Below are 18,789 nucleotides of genomic sequence, written 5' to 3'. Positions count from 1 at the left end.
CAGACTGCCACGTTAGGCTGCAGCCTCATCAGAATTCATAAAACCAGCCCGGCCTTGTGTTGGGGTACAAGGCTGCAAAATTATAACCTGAGCAGCAGAACATGGTATTTCTTTGCCTATTGAGAGGAGCAAGCCAGGGTATTTCAGAGCATGATGGGTTGAACAAGGGATGACACCACCTTGATTACTCAGGATTATGAAAAAATCCACAACAGCCAGATGGTGGGGGAAAGCATAAAGGTCCGGGCATCTCACTGTTCTGGTCTGATCACACGTCAAGCAGAAACACCCTGGTTTTGTAGTCCCCAGAGTAGCTGCCATTGCACACCACCATTAACATGCTTGTTTGGCAGATGGATCATCAGTGGTGTTTATGGGTTTTAAACTACACAGATGCAAGATGGGGATCTAAAACCTAGCTTTCTCTCCCATAGGTGATTTCACTCTCCAGAGACTGACTCTCTTTGTCCCAATTAGTTTGAGTTTAGACTTTAGAGTTTGGGGACTTCAGAATTTATGTCCCAGAAACAGAGCCTATTTCTCCCCAGTCGGGGATGATGACCTCAACCACTAAAACAGAACAAATGGGCTGGGCAGAGAAAATGAAGAGCGTAAATGGGTTGCTGCTCTGGCTTCTGTGAGCTCTGAAAATACCAGTTGAGTCAAGTCCCGAAGGTGAGAAAAGTAAGAGGAACATCTTATGTGTGCATGGGGGTGGGATTTTGTGTGGGCTAAGCACCAAATGTTCGGCCTCTTGTGGATCCAGCCCTGCTGGTCTGCAGTGACGTGCTGAGCGATAAAATACATATCCAAGGGAGTTCCTAGGCGTGGTTTTGTGAGAGAAGAGAAGAGAAGAGAAGAGAAGAGAAGAGAAGAGAAGAGAAGAGAAGAGAAGAGAAGAGAAGAGAAGAGAAGAGAAGAGAAGAGAAGAGAAGAGAAGAGAAGAGAAGAGAAGAGAAGAGAAGAGAAGAGAAGAGAAGAGAAGAGAAGAGAAGAGAAGGGCTTTCCTGTGAGCTGCATTTTCTTCACAGGGGAGAGCTATCAGCGCTCTTCCCGGAGCAATTCCAGGAACTGTAATTATGCTTTTGTGTATCAAGGGAGAAGTGTGTTCATACCTGACCTGGTGTCTGGGGAGATGAGGCGTTCTGTCTTGGGAAATTGTCACCTTCCGTCTGGCTGCTCTCACACAGCTATTGCCGCGCACACACTTCCCCTGCAGTGTGGTCACAGCAACCTGCCAATATTCACCTGAGGCAGCTGCAGTCTGTTCTGCTTTCGTGGCCTTTAGGTCAGACTCTGGCTGGTCAAATAGAGCTAATGCTAGTGGTACAGATTCTTCAGATCTCAGGCTGTAATTTCCGTAATATGGCATTACGTTTAAAATAATAATAAAAAATTGTATCGCAGCAAAACCCACAGATTATTTAGATAGAGAGCAATCACCTGTACTAAAGCCTAGACTGGATATTAGCACCAACATCCCCTGCTGTCCCTAAACCCATGCACAACCTTCTCTCAGCATCCTGCAGCCCCAGCTGTAAAGCTGTAGTACCTCGAAAAGGAGAGGCTGGATTATAAGACGTGGCATCATTAAGCTAACTTATTTTTTTCTCCTCCCCTTAACAGCCAGAAAAGAATTTTTTTTGAAGAAGAAACGTGCAGCCTGCCTCCAGAATGAGCCTAGAAACAGTGCAAGGCAGGTAAGTGCCCCCCGGCCGTTCATTCCCTGCTGAGCAGCACCATCTAGAGGCTGAGCTGGGCTGAACCGAGCTGAGCTGGGCTGAGCCGGGCTCTGGGGACAGGGGCAGCCCGCACAGGACCCGCTGTGTTGGGGACAGGGCTGCGGGGAGCGGCTGCATCCCCAGCTCCGCGCTTGGGTCCGCCGACAAAAGCGGGGCTCAGGGAGGAGCTGCAGGCATCGCTGCCAGCCCGAGGGAAAGAAATCCCCTCTGATGCTTGGCTGTATGAAAGAAGCAAGCACTAAAAGCATACAATATCTGAATGCCTAGCTTTGGGATGCCAAAATGCAAGCCCAGTCCTTCTGCTCCTGACTTGCTGAAGAGGCTGGAGAGTGCTGATATGATTCAGCACCGATTGCCTTCAAAGCAGGGGAAAAGCAGCTCCAGCCCAGGTGCCACTGACAGGGTGTTTGATAATCCCATGTACTCAGAAACAGGTCAACAGCACAGTGGGAGTTCGAGCCTGGGAATTCAAGGCTCAGAGTTAACCTCCACCTCATCAGGCTGTATCTCCCTATGCCATCACCCATTGCCATTTTGCACAAATTGTAGTTTTATATAAGAAAACACGAGATTTTATTTGCAGTCCCTGAGGATTTCCAGTGTCTCAGCTTTGGTTTGTAACCTGCTCTCGCAGACTCACGGCAGTGCTGGCAGAAGGGAGCTCCCAGCCAAGCGCTGGCCCGTGGCTTTCTCCCACTGACCCTTGCAAACCCCCAAGAGCAGAGGTTTCACCATCGCTCTTAGGACAACCTGTTCCTGTGCTGCGTAACCCCCCCAGCAGAGAGTATTACATCCAGGAATTGCCTCAGTCCCTGGGGTGTTCAACGGCAGTTTTAGTTCTGTAGCCAGATAGCAGATTTGAGGTCATGCATCAGCATTAACACCAGTTCTTTCTGTCTGTGTGCCTCTCCACTTTTCCCTCTCTCACTTTGTTCCCATAAGCTTTTAGTTGCTTCTCCTCAGACCGGTGTCAGAGGTTCCTCCTGTTCCTGGTGGCTGCAACTCGTCCTTTCAAACACAGCAGTGTGTTTGCTAGTTACTGCTCTGATGGGAAAGATCACAGTTTCACCATGGCAGAGAAAGGAACACCCTGATCCTTAATCAAGTTCCCTGATAACCACAGTTACATCACACTTCTATCCATTTTTCAGTGTATCAGATTAATTTTTGAATGGGACCTTCTAAATTGAAGGAGAATTGACCAAAAAAAAAAAAAAAAAAAAAAAAAAAGATTTTTTTCCTCTGGGTACAGCGCTTCCCATGTCTTAATAGGAGATTTCATGAAATGCCCATTAAAGGCCAAATTCCTACTGGCCTCAGCAGAACCACTAATAAGCAAAGGAAAGGATGGGGGGAGAAACACTTCCCTTAAACAAAGAGGCATAAGATTCAACGAAATGTGAATATTATTTATTTAGAAAATGATTGGCATATCACAGGCAGGCATCAGTGAAACAGAAGCATCCGTCATCTAGCCTTAGGCTACCGCTGAGCTCATGCTCAGATCGCAGTGTCCTGTACATGGTGTGCTCTGTGTGTGCCATTCGCTGCTGCCTTTGCAGCCTCTCAGCACAGATGTGGTTCTTTTGGGAAGATTTTTGTGTTTTACATTTTCTAACCTGTTTAACGCCTAACTTAGTGCCTGCAGTTTTTACCAGGAGGGGTGGATAAAGCCATGTTTGACACAGCAGCAAGTGGATAACTACCTCTGGACTTCTACTTAAGAAGTCAGTTCAGCTGCAGATCAGGGAGAAGGGATAGTGATCTTTTGCCATCCTGGTGAAATGTTTGGCAGAGGGAATGGCATGTTTTCTCATTTTCATGGGGATAACAGGAGTGTGTGCCTGTGTGGGGAGGGAACTCATGGAGCAGAGGTGTGAGGTAATGGAAAAAGTTACGATAGTAGAAAGCAAAGAAAATCTTGCCCAGACTTCTGCATCCCAAGGTCCTCTGAGGCTCCCTGATCTTCATCACCTTCTCAAAACATGCAGGTCCCTACACGCACGCCAGTTACAGAGGCAGCACTGATGCCTTTGCCTGTGTGTGGATACTGAGAAGACTGGAGGTGATGAGAAGTCTTCACTCAGAAGGACGGGTTCTCATGTTGGAGGGAAAGGCTGAGAATTACCGGCCTCTGCAACAGGCTGCCTCTCCCCTTTTGATGTCACCCTGCAACCACATCCCTTACAGCCAGGGTTTGTGGAGTGTTTTCCCTCACTGCCTGCTAGAGAGCTGCTCCAACAATCCCTGCCTGTCCCTGTGGCTGCCAAGGGGTCTCCAGTAGCGGGCTTGGCAGCTTTTGTCCTTTGTTAGTTTATGATGAAAATCTTGAAGTCTATAAATTCTGAACTCCTCTGAAAGCTTCAGTTGTCTTACCATGTGAGATTTAAAGGCTGTGACTTGCTTCTCTAGTGAGGTCTCAGAGGAGCCACGGGCAGGGCTTCCACGTGTCTTGGGAGAGCATCGCTGGGCCCAGTGCACAGGGAAGCTGATGACTTCCTCCCATCTCTCTGGCTCACCAGCCCTAACTTGGCTCTCAGAGATTTATCTGTCTCCAGATGGGAAGATCTCCAAATCCCCAGCTTTTCATGTTCCACATCCTTCCTGTGGTTAAAAACCAAACAGATGCATACTTGTCCTCTACACCACGCAGTCACAGATTTGCCATCATTTGGAACAAGGGCACATTATAAGTCACTACAAGCGTAGAATCAAACCTTCCCTGCAGATACTTGACTACACGGTTGTACAGTGGCTACTGCTGAGTGACACGTGCTACGTTTGCCTTTTCCCAGGAACAAAGTGGTTGCCTGTGCTCTGGTTAAAGCAAAACATTTAGCTGGAGAGCCCTGGGAAGCGACTGAGGACAAGCTGTTGATTCACTCTGCAGCATCTGCCTGGTGAGTTGCTCCTCCTTGCACCCAGCAGGAAAGCTGGGCAAAGACAGAGGCCTGACTTGCACCTCTCCATCCTTATTGATGGAAAAACTATGAGCTGCACTACTCAGTAAGTTAAATACAGACCATTGTGGCCTCCTTTGAGTAGTATTCATTCACCTGGAAGCAAAACTGAGGCTCTGGCCGGACCCAAATATCTTTTGGGCAAGTACTGGATCAGAACAAATAACTCCTGTCAGTGTAGCTGACCTTGGAGAATTTTATTAGCTAATTAAGATGCCACACGCAAAGGGCAGATTGAAACTACAGTCTCAGTTAAAATTTAGCTACTCTCTTAATTGAGTTGAAGAAGTCTGGCTTACATCCTAAGCTGTTGGCATCCTGTATTGCTATAAGAATATTACCAATCATTTTATTGGAGAATGCAAATAATATCAGTGTCATACTGATGGATGGCCTAGCATGTAACAGGATAGGGGAAAAGCTGGTAATTTTATAAAATTGTATAAATTCTGCGGTGGGTTTGGCCCAGCGTACTGGATCTCTGCAGTGTTTTCCAGGACACAGGATGAACAGGAACCGTTTGCTTTGTCAGTTCCAATGAAAATAAAATAGAGATTTTTCAGGAGCAGGGAGAAGGAAAAGCAATTTTCCTGTAATTGATGTTGTGAAGCTCATCAGAGATCCTCCACTCTGAAGACTGTTTCAGAAAAGAAATGACAGATTTTAAAATCCTCCCACATGGTGTATTCATATAGCAGTATCACTAATTGTTGTGATAGATTATTTACTCCTGAACACAGTCTTTCTTACATGTGCATGTGCTTGTCTGTATCTATCCATCTTTCTAAACGCAACCTTTCTGCTTAGCTTAAAAGTCTTATGGTTCACCTGAAGCCAAAGAATTATTTAGTTGAATTATGTTGCTCCACTAAAGACTTGTTCAAAGATCTCTAGTCTCACAGACTCACAACGCACTTGGACAAAGAATTCCCAAGCTGTTTATAAAAAGATAGTAAGAGGTCTGCTGCAAGCTGGTTGGAGTCAGAACTTGTGTTTTTTAACTCAATTGGAAGGAATTTTGGACTTTGAGAGTTTTTCCTAATCAAAACGAGGACTACGTTTCATAAATTGGTTTATATTCAGAACAGAGAATTTGCATTCATGTAACTCAGTAGGCTTTGGAAGTACTGTTACCGCTATACTGTCCTTTCAAGGACTTCACATTAAAAGTCGCTGATGTGATTGTATTATTATTACAGGTCTGCAAAGAGCACAGACCTGGGGAGGGGAAGATTTTTCAACCACTGTGCATTTGTGCATATGAATAATGGTAACAATTATACTTTCACTCCCCTTCTCAGCCATTCCTGATGGACTACAATCACAGTGCTGAGATGTAATTTTTGGTTCATCATTCCCCTCTTAGAGCCATCAGGCTGATCAGGTAACCTTTTCAAGTACTTGGGGATTTTTTATTTGTTTCTGACTCTGCAAGACGACGGTAAAATGCGGTCCAGTTCTTTGCTGAAATAATGGGGCTGGATCCAGGCTCCCCGGTACGAGAAAGACAGGGATCTCCTGGAAAGAATCCAGCAGAGGGCCACAAAGATGATATGGGGCCTGGAGCATCTTCCCTATGAAGAAAGGCTGAGAGAGCTGGGTCTGTTCAGCCTGGAGAAGAGAAGACTGAGAGGGGATCTCCTCAGTGTATGTAAATATCTGAGGGGTGGGGGACAGAAGGATGTAGCCAACCTCTTCTCGGTGGTTTGTGGGGATACTGGACACAGTACTCCAGGTGAGGCTTGACCAGGGCAGAGTAGAGGGGGAGGATCACCTGCTGGCCACCCTCCTTTTAATGCACGCCAGGATCCCATTAGCCCTCTTGGCCACAAGGGCACAGTGCTGGCTCATGGCCAACCTGTCATCCACCAGGACCCCCAGGTCCTTCTCCTCAGAGCTCCTCTCCAGCAGGTCGTCCCCCAGCCTGTACTGATACTTTGGGTTGTTCCTTCCCAGGTGCAGGACTCTACACTTGCTCTTATTAAATCTCATCTGGTTTCTTCCTGCCCATCCCTCCAGCCGGTCCAGGTCTCGCTGAATGGCAGCACAGCCTCCTGGTGTGTCAGCCACTCCTCCCAGCTTTGTGTCAGTGGTGTACTTGCTGAGGGCAGACACTATTCCCTCATCAAGGTCGTCAATGAAGATGTTGAACAAGACCAGACCCAGCACTGACCCCTGGGGAACACCGCTAGTCACAGGCCTCCAGCCAGACTCTGCTCTGCCGATCACCACCCTCTGAGCTCGGCCAGTCAGCCAGTTCTCAACCCACCTTACTGTCCACTTCTCTATCCCACACTTCCTCAGCTTTGCTAGTAGCATGTCATGGGAGACAGTATCGAAAGCCTTGCTAAAGTCAAGGTAGATGACATCCACCCCTCTGAGGTGGATCCAACCGCATCCACGGTTGAGGCCACTCAGACGCTCCTGAACCACTCCCACGTCCACCAGCGGGGAGCCCTCCATTTCCCAGACCCTTTGTCCTATTGCCAGGGGCGAGGAGTCCCGGGGGAGTGTCCTTGAAGCAAAGACTGAAGCAAAGAAAGCATTCAGTATCTCTGCCTTCTCAGCATCTCCCGTGACCAGGACACCCCCCTCATTCAGCAAGGGACCCACATTATCCCTAATCTTCCTCTTGCTGTTTACATACTTGAAAAAAACTTTCTTATTATCCTTTATCTCTTTCACAAGCCTCATCTCTAGGTGGGCTTTAGCCTTCCTCATCGCGTCCCTGCAGGCCCTGACAACACATCTATACTCCTCTCAAGAGGACAGGCCCTTTTTCCACATTTCATAGACCATCCTCTTCCTTTTGATCTTACTGATGAGCTCCTTGCTCATCCACGCGGGTTTCCTGCCTCCCTTCCCCAATTTCCTATTCCTCAGGATGCGCCAATCCTGAGCATGGAAGAAGTGCTGCTTAAATGTAGCCCAGCTCTCACAAGCACCCTTGCCTTCTAGCAGCCTATCCCATGAGATTCTCCCAAGCAGGTCCTGGAAGAGGTCAAAGTTGGCTCTTCGGAAGTCCAGGATAGCAATCCTGCTTTTAGCCTTACTTTTTTTGCCTCCACCATCTCATGGTCGCTGCATCCCAAGCTGCCCCCAACCTTCACATCCCTAACAAGGCCATCCCTGTTGGTAAGAACGAGGTCCAGGAGCACCCCCCGCCTTGTCGGCTCCTCCACTACCTGCGTCAGAAAATTGTCCTCAACAATTTAGTTATGTGTGGCAGGGACAGTGGGAGTCCCCTGTGTGATGTCTGATGTCCCCTGTATGCTGCCAGGAAACAGCTACCTTTTCCAGTTTGTTTGCGTTTGTGGAGTGGGGGACCCCATTTAATGTTTGTTGCGCAACCCAGTGTTATTTATACGGATGGATCCCTCTTCCCTGCTGCTCCCAGTGCCTTCCAGCCCTGGGCCACATCCCGCCCTGCCTAGCAGCGGCTGTGCCAGCCCTGGAACCTGCTCTGCTGGTGTAAGAAATTGCCTGGCTCTATTTGTTCAAGCCAACGTCTTGCTTCCAGTGTTGCCTACGAACACTGCAAGAAGCAGCAGGCTTTCCTGGGCTGCCTGCTGGGAGCTGGAGCTGCCTGGCTGTGCCTGCTGGGTGCCTGCAGAGCGCTGCCTGAGGCAGCCCAAAGCCGCTCCAGGGCCAGCTGGCAGAGACAGGGTGTGGGTGACTTCAGGGAGAGCTCGTGCCTGTGCCTCAGCACTAATTGCTTCTCTGGTAGAGGGGCAGGGAAATCCCCCAGAGAATCTCAGACAGCGGAGATAAACACCTAACACAGGGTAAACACAGATGGCTGGGCTATTGCTTCCATGCCTCTGTGGTTGGGATATAAAGATAGAAAAGTCTGCATTTTTTGCTGCTTTTTCCAAGCAATGGGAGCAGCCCAGTTGTACTGTCTTGGCTGGAGATTTTTTTACTTTGAAATCATATGGATTACCTAGAAAAATGATCTCCACTTCATGATAAAATCCTTTTGCCAAAGGTGAAGAGGCTTGTGGTCTGTCTCAGCTGAACAATACTGTCAATTTTTATCGAATAATCTACTGTGAAAGTAGTTGTGACTTTTTTTTTGTGTGCTCACGTGATCAAGGTACAGACAATAAACAGATTTTTACCCTGGATGTGCTGATGCTGCGGGGCAAACCCAGCCCTGCAAGGCTCTGCAGTTGAACTCAGTGCCGAGTGTCAGAGCAGCCTGCCTGAGGGACAAACCATTCCCTCTGCAGCTCCCTGAGGAATGTCAAATTCTAAGGACTTTCCCATGCTGCCTGGTACATTGGATTGGGCTGCTTGGCTCTTTTTTATTATTATTTTTTTTATTTCTCTAGAATAGAAATGTCACTTCTATGTTTCTCCATTTCCACAAAAGAATTTTTCTCAGATCCAGCTATAAGCCCAGTAGTAGGGGGAAGCAGCTGTGGTTTGTGTGCATCTTCCTTCCCCCCCCCCCTTTTTTTTTTTTTTTTAAATAAAAGTACTCCTCAAACCTGCAAGAGAAATCCACAGCATCAGCTGCATAGTCAGTCTTGTCTGGACAGCACTAAGCAATGTCACATACTTGCTTAATTCCTGGGGTAAGCATGTAACATGTAAGACTGATTATATTTGCCACTACAGACAAAGGGGATTTCTTCCTCTTTCACTCGATTTCAGTGTCTAAAGTCTCAGTCGCAATAGGTAAGCACAGGTTGATCTGTATCAGCTGTGGGAACGGAGCCTTTCCCACTCTTTCAATGCAGGTGCCTCGAGTATTTCACAATGCACGTGGAAAGCAGCTACTTCCATCAGTAGCCCTATGTTTTCTTTGCAAAATGACAACAATTATAGCGGGAGGTGGAAATTAGACCGGGAGACTTCTAAACTCCATGAGCTAATAAGGGCGTTATAGCTCTTTGCTCTAACTTATCCTGGGAATAGACAACAGGATTTTAACAGGGACTGTACCCCTATAAAGCCCATATAAATCGTTTATTTGCTAACCCAAAGCACCAGCATTACTCTGGTTCTAATTGCACAGAAGCTGGTGGCTAAGTCTGCAACCCACTCCACACTTTGTTTTGAAAAGTTGGGCTTTGGGGCAGGAGTATCACGAAGAATTAGCCGATTCTTATATTTCACATTTTTTGAAATGCATCTCTTTCTTCCTGGGGCACAAAGGTTTCCAGAATAGATAACAGAGAGTTTTTGCAGTATTGCTGGAGCCATGATGACTTAAAGAAAATGAAAGAGGAAAGGTTTGGTAGGAAGAGGCAATATCTTCAATTAGATCAACTGGCATCATTGGAAAAAACAGACAGTGTTGCAGCACAGAAGTCCTTATGATGCAGAAAGAGATTGAGAGCCCCTAGAATTGTCTATTTGTTTCCTCAACTCTATCAGATGGTGCAATAAAAGATCTTATCGCTTCCTACACATGCCAGCTCTCTGTGTAGGAGTTGTCCCTCCGCACTGCAAATCTGGTCACGAGCATTATGTATCTTCCTCCAACCACAGCAAACCATGGCCTGAAAAAAAATAAAAAATCTCACACCTGCTCTTTCTTCTACCCCAGCACCTCTGGGGCTAAGCTCTAACTGTGTTAAAACATTTGCTAAATCTTCAGTGAGTGGTTAACAGCCTCAAGGCTGGCTCTGCACAGTGCTGCTTGCTCACTACTAGGAAATCTCATTTCAAAAGCTGGACCCAGGGGGTCTCTCGTCACTTCTGCAGGATCAGCCCTTGTAACCTGTGCCTGTTCTGGCCCTGCTGTGGTCCTTTCCCTGCTCCAGTTGCTGTTCTGATCATCTATTTTGTATCTTTCATTTTGAGGCATCACTGAGGAAAAGAAAAACCCTTGAAAATTACATGTTTTCGCAAGCAGGTGGTTCTGTTTTTAAGTGCTCTCTTGTATGTTTTCTGCTTTCCAGCTCTGCACGTGCTGTGGGACTCCCTTTCTCCATCTGCCACTAGATGGTATAGCTCTGGCAGATACTTGTCAGCTGCTCTGCACCCTCTGAGATGAAGTCCCCAGAACAGCAGCACCCTCAGTGCTCCTGCTGAGCGCCCTGTCTGCACAGGCTCCCTTTTATGTCCTGAGGGTGTGTGGCCAGGGCTAGCAGGCTTTCTTACTGCGGTTGCCATTTGCTGGACAAATGGAAATCCGTTCACCAGCAGGCAGTCCTTTTCCAGACCTTTTTTTTTTCTTTTAATTCCAAATCTTTTTTTTTTTTTTTTTTTTTTTTTTTAATCCAGATCCTTTAAAAGAACTGAAACAAAAATGCAAACAAAACCCTATTTTTTCACGGTTGTAAAACTTTTATAATAGTTTTGTATTTCCTTTATGTGCTCATGAAAGAACATTAGCTGAACATGCAGAAAATTATTCAGCAAAATTGCTATTAGTCTAGTTGATGAAAGAATGTGATGAGATATGCACCAATTTTGTATTAAAAAGCATGACTTGGGCTGTTAGGCCTTGAGTGATTTGCTGCTTTTTCACGTTTGATGTACATGTCTCTGGTAGGTTTATGTGAGCCCGTTCCACTTTTATGTTTCCTTGTTTTGTTACTAAGCTGCCTTGTGTCACTGCTATTCCTACTGGGGAAGCAAACAGGAAAGCCAAAGCAGAAGTGGAAAGAACACCACGTATCTACCCATTAAGTGTTCGTGGCACCCACTTCCATCCTTTTCAGTCGTCTGATTTATATCTGAGCTATGCAGCGGTGTTTTTGCCAGATTATTTGTAATCATTCAGTAATCTATGAACACACAACACCTGCTCGCAGGCTTGGGTTGGACTTGGCGAGTGTCTGGCTGGGGTTTGGTCAGACACTCCTGAGCAGTGTGAGGTGTGGAGGCTTTGTGCGATGAGGCGGCATTGAACCAAAGGGCTCCTAGACGCTATGGATGGACTCAACCCTGCGTGCTTATTCACTCAACACCCCCGGGCATGCGGGAGGAGCCTTAACCAGCCCCTGTGTGCGTGTGGAGGGGATCAGCTCCCGTGTGGGGGCTGAGCGGCCATAACGGGACCCGCAGCGCCTCAGCCCTGAGGGGCGCCCGGGGCCTCCCCTCAGCGACCGCTCCCCCCCCTCCGAGCCCCCCCCAGCCCGCACTGCGGCTGCGCGGAGGCTCCCGCGGCTGCTCTAAAGGCGGCCCCGCGCATGCGCGCGCGCCTCAGTCAGGTGACGGGAAGCGGCGGCGATGGAGCGCTACGACAGGGCGGCGCTCGGCGGGCTGCCCGCGCCAGAGCTGAGGTACGGGGGGACGGAGGGCTGGGAGAGGGGGCTCTGGGGGTGGAGGGGGCTGGGGGAGGCTCGCAGTGAGGCTACGGGGTGAGGGGGGCTGGGGCCGGTGCTGCCAGGCCGCCGGGGGAAGGCCCGGGCCTAGAGGAGGGGACCCGGGCCTGGGGGGGGGAGCATAGGCCTGGGGGTGTCCTGGGTTTGCTGTGGCCCCGGGCAGGCTCCGAGGTGGTAAGGAGAGGAGCCACGCTGGGCCCGGGTTGTATGTGGGCTGGGGGGAGTGTTGGAAGCCTGTAGGAGGGGGATTTGTGCTCGTCAGCGCTGGGGTTGTGGGCTCTGGGTAGTTGGGGGGGGGTCTGCGTGTGGTGTCCGTGTGGGGAGGTGCTGGGGAGGTGTCTGAGCAGGGAGCAGGGTCCCGGTTTTATGCCTAAAGGATAGGGGAGGTTTAAAGGGGTTGGGCGTCCCAAGCAGAGAATGCTTTGGGCAAGCTGTAGTAAAGGGAAAGGCTCAGAGCAGCTCTTCTCTAAGCTGTTTAATGTGCGACTTAAAGGTATGGCAGCACGGTGTGGCCTAACTGGTAAAAAGTGCTGCTGGCTTTGATGTAAAAGCTGTCTGTGGCCACACATCACTGTCTTTTTGTGACCCTCAGACAATGAGGTTGTGTTTGTTCTTTGCTTTCCCTTTTCCAAAGAAATGTCAAGGACAGAACGTGATTTTATGCAGTATATTGTGGTACAAATATCTCTGGATAAAGCCTTTGAAATCTCAGTAGATGTCTGGGAGTTCTAAGAATCATGCATCCCTGACTTGAATTGGCTGTGATGGATATTTGTGCTTCTGTCTTAAGGACTTTGAAGGCCTTTGTGACTTTGCCGTTGAGCCTGGTAGTCCTTGGAAGTCAGAAGCGTATTGGTTGGTTTATGTATTTACTGCCACATGAAGCAATAAAGCCAGCAGAGCGGTTGACAAGTGGTAGGAGCACACCAAAACAAGCTGTACCCGTTGTTTTGTAAATACAGAACCTGTTCTAGCAGACAAATTCCAGGGAGACCTTACCAGCTGCACTTGCCTTCAACGTGATTCTCTTGGCCAAAGTCTTTTAAGTTTAGGTCTGGGAAGGCAAAAAAAAAAAAGTTACTGATGCTTTTGTGTAGTAGCTCGATGCACTAATTATTGTTATGGCTGCTCCAGTTTTCTTAGTGGAAAGTAGAAAATTATTTTAAATGTAGAGAGACAGGACATAATAAAAAGGAACTTAATTTCCAACAGTAAGCTCTTAAAAGTCATTCCTTGTACTTCCCTCTCTGAGTCTGCAGTGTTTGTCATTTTCCTAGACTCATAGTTTTTTCCGAAGGAAATAGGGAACTTCGGGAGTTCTGGGGTAAAATACTGTCATGTATGTCATTCATGTGTATCTAATACTAGATATTTAATAACATCAATATGAAATTGCTATGTTGTTAGTGTTTGCAAAACACTAACAGAAAAGTCTAAATACTGTTACCTGCCTTGTTAGTGAACTTGACCTGGCAGTCACTGCATCACTCTCAGTGCTGTGGCTTTCTGTTGCAGGCAGGGAATGCATACTCAGTCTTCACCACTTCCAGGTGCACTTAATTCCTGCAGAGTAAATGGCTTACTTCTCTGGTTCTTGTGCTGTGTCAGGCATGCATACTCTGACTTCCTTCTATGTGTAACTTTTCTTATTTATTTCAGAAATGAGGGTTCATTAACATCAACTTTAAGAACGCTTCTGTTCTTCACAGCTCTAATGATCACATTACCTGTTGGGCTGTATTTTTCATCAAAGGCTTATATATTTGAAGGTAATTTTGTTTCTGCCAATTAGCATTGCTGTTACAGAAATAGGAAAAGTTCTCCTTGTTTGGAACACTTATTTCCTTAAACAAACAAAAAATCCTGTAATGTCTAACTTGAACTAGAAAGTCATATAAATGTTTGATGCATCTTTCATTGCGTTCTGGTCTGCAATTTAATATTTACTGTTTGTTCCTCAGTGGTTTGTCATATATGGGTGCAGCATTCCCTTTACCTAAAGGGTATCTAACACCCCACTTCTTCAGAGCTGTACCAGAATTATCAGGGATATGTTTCCTGCGGTTATTGCAAACTAATTGTTTTTTCAAGATAGATTAATGCTATTTACTGAACTTCTTTGCATTTCAAAACATACCTGCATTAAGTGTAAACCACTGAAGTCAGCTGTTTTTAAGAGCAGTTTCAATGTATAGCTAAATTGGAAGGTCCTCCAGGATGGTTCTCCTTTGGTGTTTACTGCTATATGTAGTTCTGAAGGATGAAGCTGAAAGCTTGCTAAATAAATTTCAAGTGTATTTTCAGCGTATTATGTTTTGCTGTTCTTTTGTTGTTGTTTTTTAAACCTGAGGTGTTGCAAGCTGAGCCTTAACTTTAGTGTGTCAGTTAATGGCAAGATCTGTTAGCATTGCTAGGATCGGATTTGTGTTTGGGAGGGTGTCGTTTTGGTGTTTGCCTTTTTGTTGTTTCCTGATGAAAAGAAACAATGTTTTGTCTTCTGGTATTTTAAGGCTTGTTTCATGTGAGAGGTATCATGTATTTTAAGTGGTGAGTTGTTGTTTTAGAGCTTAAATTCAGAAGGTAGAAGTTCTCTAAATTGTTGTTCTGTAGATTTATCCATTATAGCAGCAAACAAGCTATGTAATTGTGTTGTTCCTCTATTTTCCTGCCCCACAGTGATTTACACTTGTGAAGAAAGGACGTTGAGGTTTATTTGGTGCTGGAGGATAATAAGAAGTGGATGTTGTAGAACTCAACTGTTGACTTGAAAGTCAGGGTATTTTATCTTAAATATTTTGCAGTGTTGCTTTATATTCCAGGAATAATTTTCAAGGTCTGCAGTTATCGTGGTGCATTCTTTCTATGAATCTTTCTGAGATCAGTCTTTTGATGCAGCAATAAATGTAAATTTTGGTCTTTTGAAAAAGTTGTCATCTTCTCTTTCAGCATTGACAACTAATACTCTTTCCTTCTCTTGTTTCCTCAGGTACCTTAGGAATGTCCAACAGAGACAGCTATTTTTATGCTGCCATAGTTGCTGTAGTTACTGTTCATGTGGTACTTGCTCTGTTTGTGTACGTAGCGTGGAACGAAGGTACTCGACAGTGGCGGGAAGGCAAACAGGACTGAAAAGAAAATCGTCGTCTGATACCTACAGACTGTACATACAATTTTTGCGGGTTGAATGAAAAACATTCTTCAAAATGTATAATACTTGTGTACAAAGATGAGGCTAATGTCTCGATTTTGTTCAGTTACAGTAAGACTTGTGCTTGTCCTGGATGTGTAGCAATATGTTGTCAGATGCTGATGGAAGTTGTACGTGGCTGTAGCCAGCTTCTACTAGCATGAGCCAAGGAGGTCTTTACCTGAAATCAGAATGAAGTAATTGCTTAAAAAAAAAAAAAACAAAAAAACATGATAATCCTGTAACTATTTTTGTCATTCTCTAGTGTTTTTCTGGCCTTTTCTGAGAATAATATTGGCGTGAAACAAGCATTACATTTTCAAGTAACTGAATTGCTAGTTAAAAGGCAATATATCTAACTTACTGTCCAATTGAATTCAAGATGGGATTTCTTAGTTTCCCCACTTCTGAGCATACAGTCCAGCTGTGCGTTCTTCTGTGCTAATTCCTCAGGTTACTACATGTGTGGTTACTTTGTTGGCAGAGGTGGAATAAAGGCGATGACTGAATTGGCAGCTGTTTGCAGTGCTGCACTGGGCAGAAGCTTTTTACCTTTAGGAAATGAAAGATGTCAGAAAAAGCTGAAGATGTTCTCTGAAAAACTCATTAAGGAGAAACCTCTGAAGGCTGTTAAAGTATTCTGGCTTCTCACCACTGTACAGTGCTGCTTTCTGGCATCTGTAAGTCACTTTGTTCAAATTACAGATAATCATGCAGGGTGATCAGGTTATTTAAAAAGTAATGCATGGTTAATGTGCTCAGTGACCCTAAAGTGCAGTTACAATTTGAGTCAAAATACTAGACAAGTTTTGTCTTCTGTTAGGGGAAATTACACCTCAAGGAAGGGAAAAAAATAGTAATTATGAGTTTAGAAGTAATTGCAACAATAGAACTGGTTAGGAATTCATATGTCATCTTCCTAATTTGGAATACTCACTTTCTCTCATTTTCAAATGTAATTTTTGATTATGGTGTAAAATTTAATTTCTTAATTTCCTTTTGTAATGTTTTGGGAGTGATTGTCTTGGTGCAGTGCTCATCTTTCTGCTCTTCCACAATTAATTTTGATGAAGCAAAAGAAATGGTGTAATATATTTTTATATTCCTGTGTATGTCCTTGATAATTGCTGAAGGATGTGACTGGATTGCCTGTAGTGAAGGAACAACAGTAACGGCTGTAACAACCCACATGAATGGGCAGTGGAGGAACAAGCGAGATGTAAGGGAGAAAACAAGCTGTACGTGTCCTTATGAAGCAGAACACAAGTGATCACATTATGGCAAATTTGCTTTTCTTCATAAATATAAACTTGTACAGGGTGGATCGATGCAATATGTTGATCTTTTTTCCCCTCATTTGTGTCTGGAGACTTTCTGTAGTAAAACCATGGTGAAATTCGTGTTATAGAATAATCTGAATTTCACTTCTCTGTTGTGCCGTGTTAGCAGGCTACTTACTCTGCAGATAAAAGGTTCCAGCAATGCGCACAGGATTCTACTAATGCTGTTGATTGCTTTTAAGCTATTGTATTTGAGGTCTTTCTGTTAATTTGAGTTTTCCAGTTTGTTGTATTAGTTGAGCATTTTTGGAAGTGTTTTGCTTAATAGACGACTTGGAATGATTGTGTTGCTACATCTGTCTTTTGTAACACAGACCCGTAAGCGAGACAAATCAGGTATCTTTATGCAGGAGCTAGAAGAATGTGTTTCCATGGTTCATTCCTCTTACCTCCACCCCAACCCTGTATGTGCAAAAATACACACCGTGTACTAGGATGTAGCTGAAGCATTACCAACGACCTCTACAGAGGAGTGTAATGCTAGCACTAATCAGTCTTTACTTTTTTTTTTTTTAGGAAACATTAACTTTTCTCATCCAGAAGTCCATTGCTAGGTTGCTGCCAGCAAGCTGGAGAACAGCATCTTAGCCCTGAAATACAAATTTCAGTAGTTGGACATTGCCATGTTGGCTTCCTGTTATCCAGTTTAGAGATGCTGTAGAACAAATACTGCTTTTTACTAAGGAACTACCCTGCAATACAAGGTCCAGTAAATAAATGCTTGTGCTGTACAGTTTTTAAGTAATATCTTTAATGATGCTCATGAATAGCACAGCTTACAAGTAGATCAGAGATCAGCTATGGCATTGTTCAATAGCCACAGTCATTTATAACAGTATAAATGTGAAAAAAAGTTGTTCTATACTAGCTGGGTCTAGTGCTATATCTATTGTTTCATGTACCAGAATTCCTAGACATTAAATTAATTTTTTAGGAATAGTAAGGAAATAATTGCTTATAATTATAACAAAAATCTAAAGTTTGACCTGTGCTGTACATAGAGCCACTACAATATCTCAGCAACTGGTGATGGGTAACAAGAGCTGAGCATTAAGCCATCCATAGGAAGGTCTTTGCCTTTGAAGGTAATGCTTTGATCCCCAGTGTTCTCCCTGAGAAGAGGTAATTCCTGAGTCTCTGGACAGTTATGGACAGTAATGGTCACGGACTACTGGGTTTTGTGTTGCCTGTGCTTGGAAGCTGAAAACCACTCAGGTAAGTGGCGCAAAGACAGCAGTCAAGTGGTGGAAATACACCATGACTGGGGAGCCCAAAGAACAGAAACTGCAGCCTTGTGCTGTAGTGTACATGGAATAGATGCTTTGCTGGGACTCCTGTTGTGCCTTAACAATACTAAGATTTATTTTATTTCAAGAGCTTTATTGCAGTCTCTTTGGGTTGTGTTTACTTCCCTATTTCCTCATGTCCCTGTTAATGTCAAAGCTAATTCTCACCTTTTTTATTGTGTAATGGTTATTGTGATTGTTGTAGAGCTTAAATAATACCGTTTAAATGTGGAAACTGATCAAAGCTGTGGAGTAATCAATATTTTTGTTGTGGTGCTTTTATTTTCTATTAAAATGATACACATTTTGTAATGATGTAGTACTTTAAAGTGGTGCTGTAATTTTGTTCATTTTATTACTAGGAATGGATATGAAACAACTGTTTAAAAGACAAAATTGGGAAGCGTGGCCTTTCAGTACTTGAAAACCTTCTCAGTAAGAGTCCATTGCTTTTGTATAGGTTTACAGTTACGCAGTTTTAGCTAGAGCAAGCATTTTGAAACTGAGTTTGCAGCAGAAATTTCCTGGAATGTTTCCCAAGATTATGAAGAGTAAAGGTAATAGGGGAGATTGAGAACTGGAAAATCAGGAACTTCTCAAAATCAGTTTAACTTTTCTTCTGTACTTTTTATCATCTTCCTGTTTTTTAATGTCTGCAGAATCCTGGTGTATTCCCAGCCTATGGAAGCATGCAGGTGATTGACTTTGGTTTGTGGTTAATGATGCCTGATTTAATTCATCCGTGAGCTGTTCCCACTGAGTGGGAATCTTCCAGGGAAATCGATGATCACATTAACAGGAATTCTGTCATAACATTAATGTATGCACTTCAAGTAGTCTTTACAGTATACTGAAAGAAAACAAAATACTGCCTACTTTAGTTTTGCTGTATAACAGTGGGCATAGTAATACAGAACTTAAACAACCTCTTGTGTCATTTGCATAATTATGATTGTCAGACACAAATTGATGGAAATCTGAAGGACATGAC

The 18,789-nt window shown here is 44.8% G+C and overlaps 1 protein-coding gene and 1 long non-coding RNA gene across 3 annotated transcripts in view; both read left to right on the top strand.

Moving 5' to 3' along the window:
• Positions 1-7,760, top strand: part of LOC137863802 (uncharacterized) — an 83,198-nt gene extending 75,438 nt beyond the window's left edge. Inside the window, exons 4-6 of one of the 2 annotated variants that reach the window (XR_011101155.1) lie at positions 1,627-1,700; positions 4,538-4,642; positions 5,902-7,760. This is a non-coding gene — a long non-coding RNA (uncharacterized lncRNA). The remainder of the gene's footprint in view (positions 1-1,626; positions 1,701-4,537; positions 4,643-5,901) is intronic. The other variant, XR_011101154.1, reaches the window with a different exon arrangement.
• Positions 7,761-11,791: 4,031 nt separating this feature from the next.
• VMA21 (vacuolar ATPase assembly factor VMA21) lies at positions 11,792-18,120 on the top strand. Its single transcript, XM_068697249.1, has 3 exons — positions 11,792-11,943; positions 13,645-13,754; positions 14,972-18,120. Exons 1-3 carry the CDS (start codon positions 11,891-11,893, stop codon positions 15,112-15,114), a joined length of 306 nt encoding a protein of 101 aa, XP_068553350.1. The 5' UTR covers positions 11,792-11,890; the 3' UTR covers positions 15,115-18,120.
• Positions 18,121-18,789: the final 669 nt, after the last annotated feature.

This window comes from Anas acuta, chromosome 13, assembly GCF_963932015.1.
Source record: "Anas acuta chromosome 13, bAnaAcu1.1, whole genome shotgun sequence".
Taxonomy (NCBI): domain Eukaryota; kingdom Metazoa; phylum Chordata; class Aves; order Anseriformes; family Anatidae; genus Anas; species Anas acuta.
This window is presented reverse-complemented; position numbering and strand designations above follow the sequence as displayed.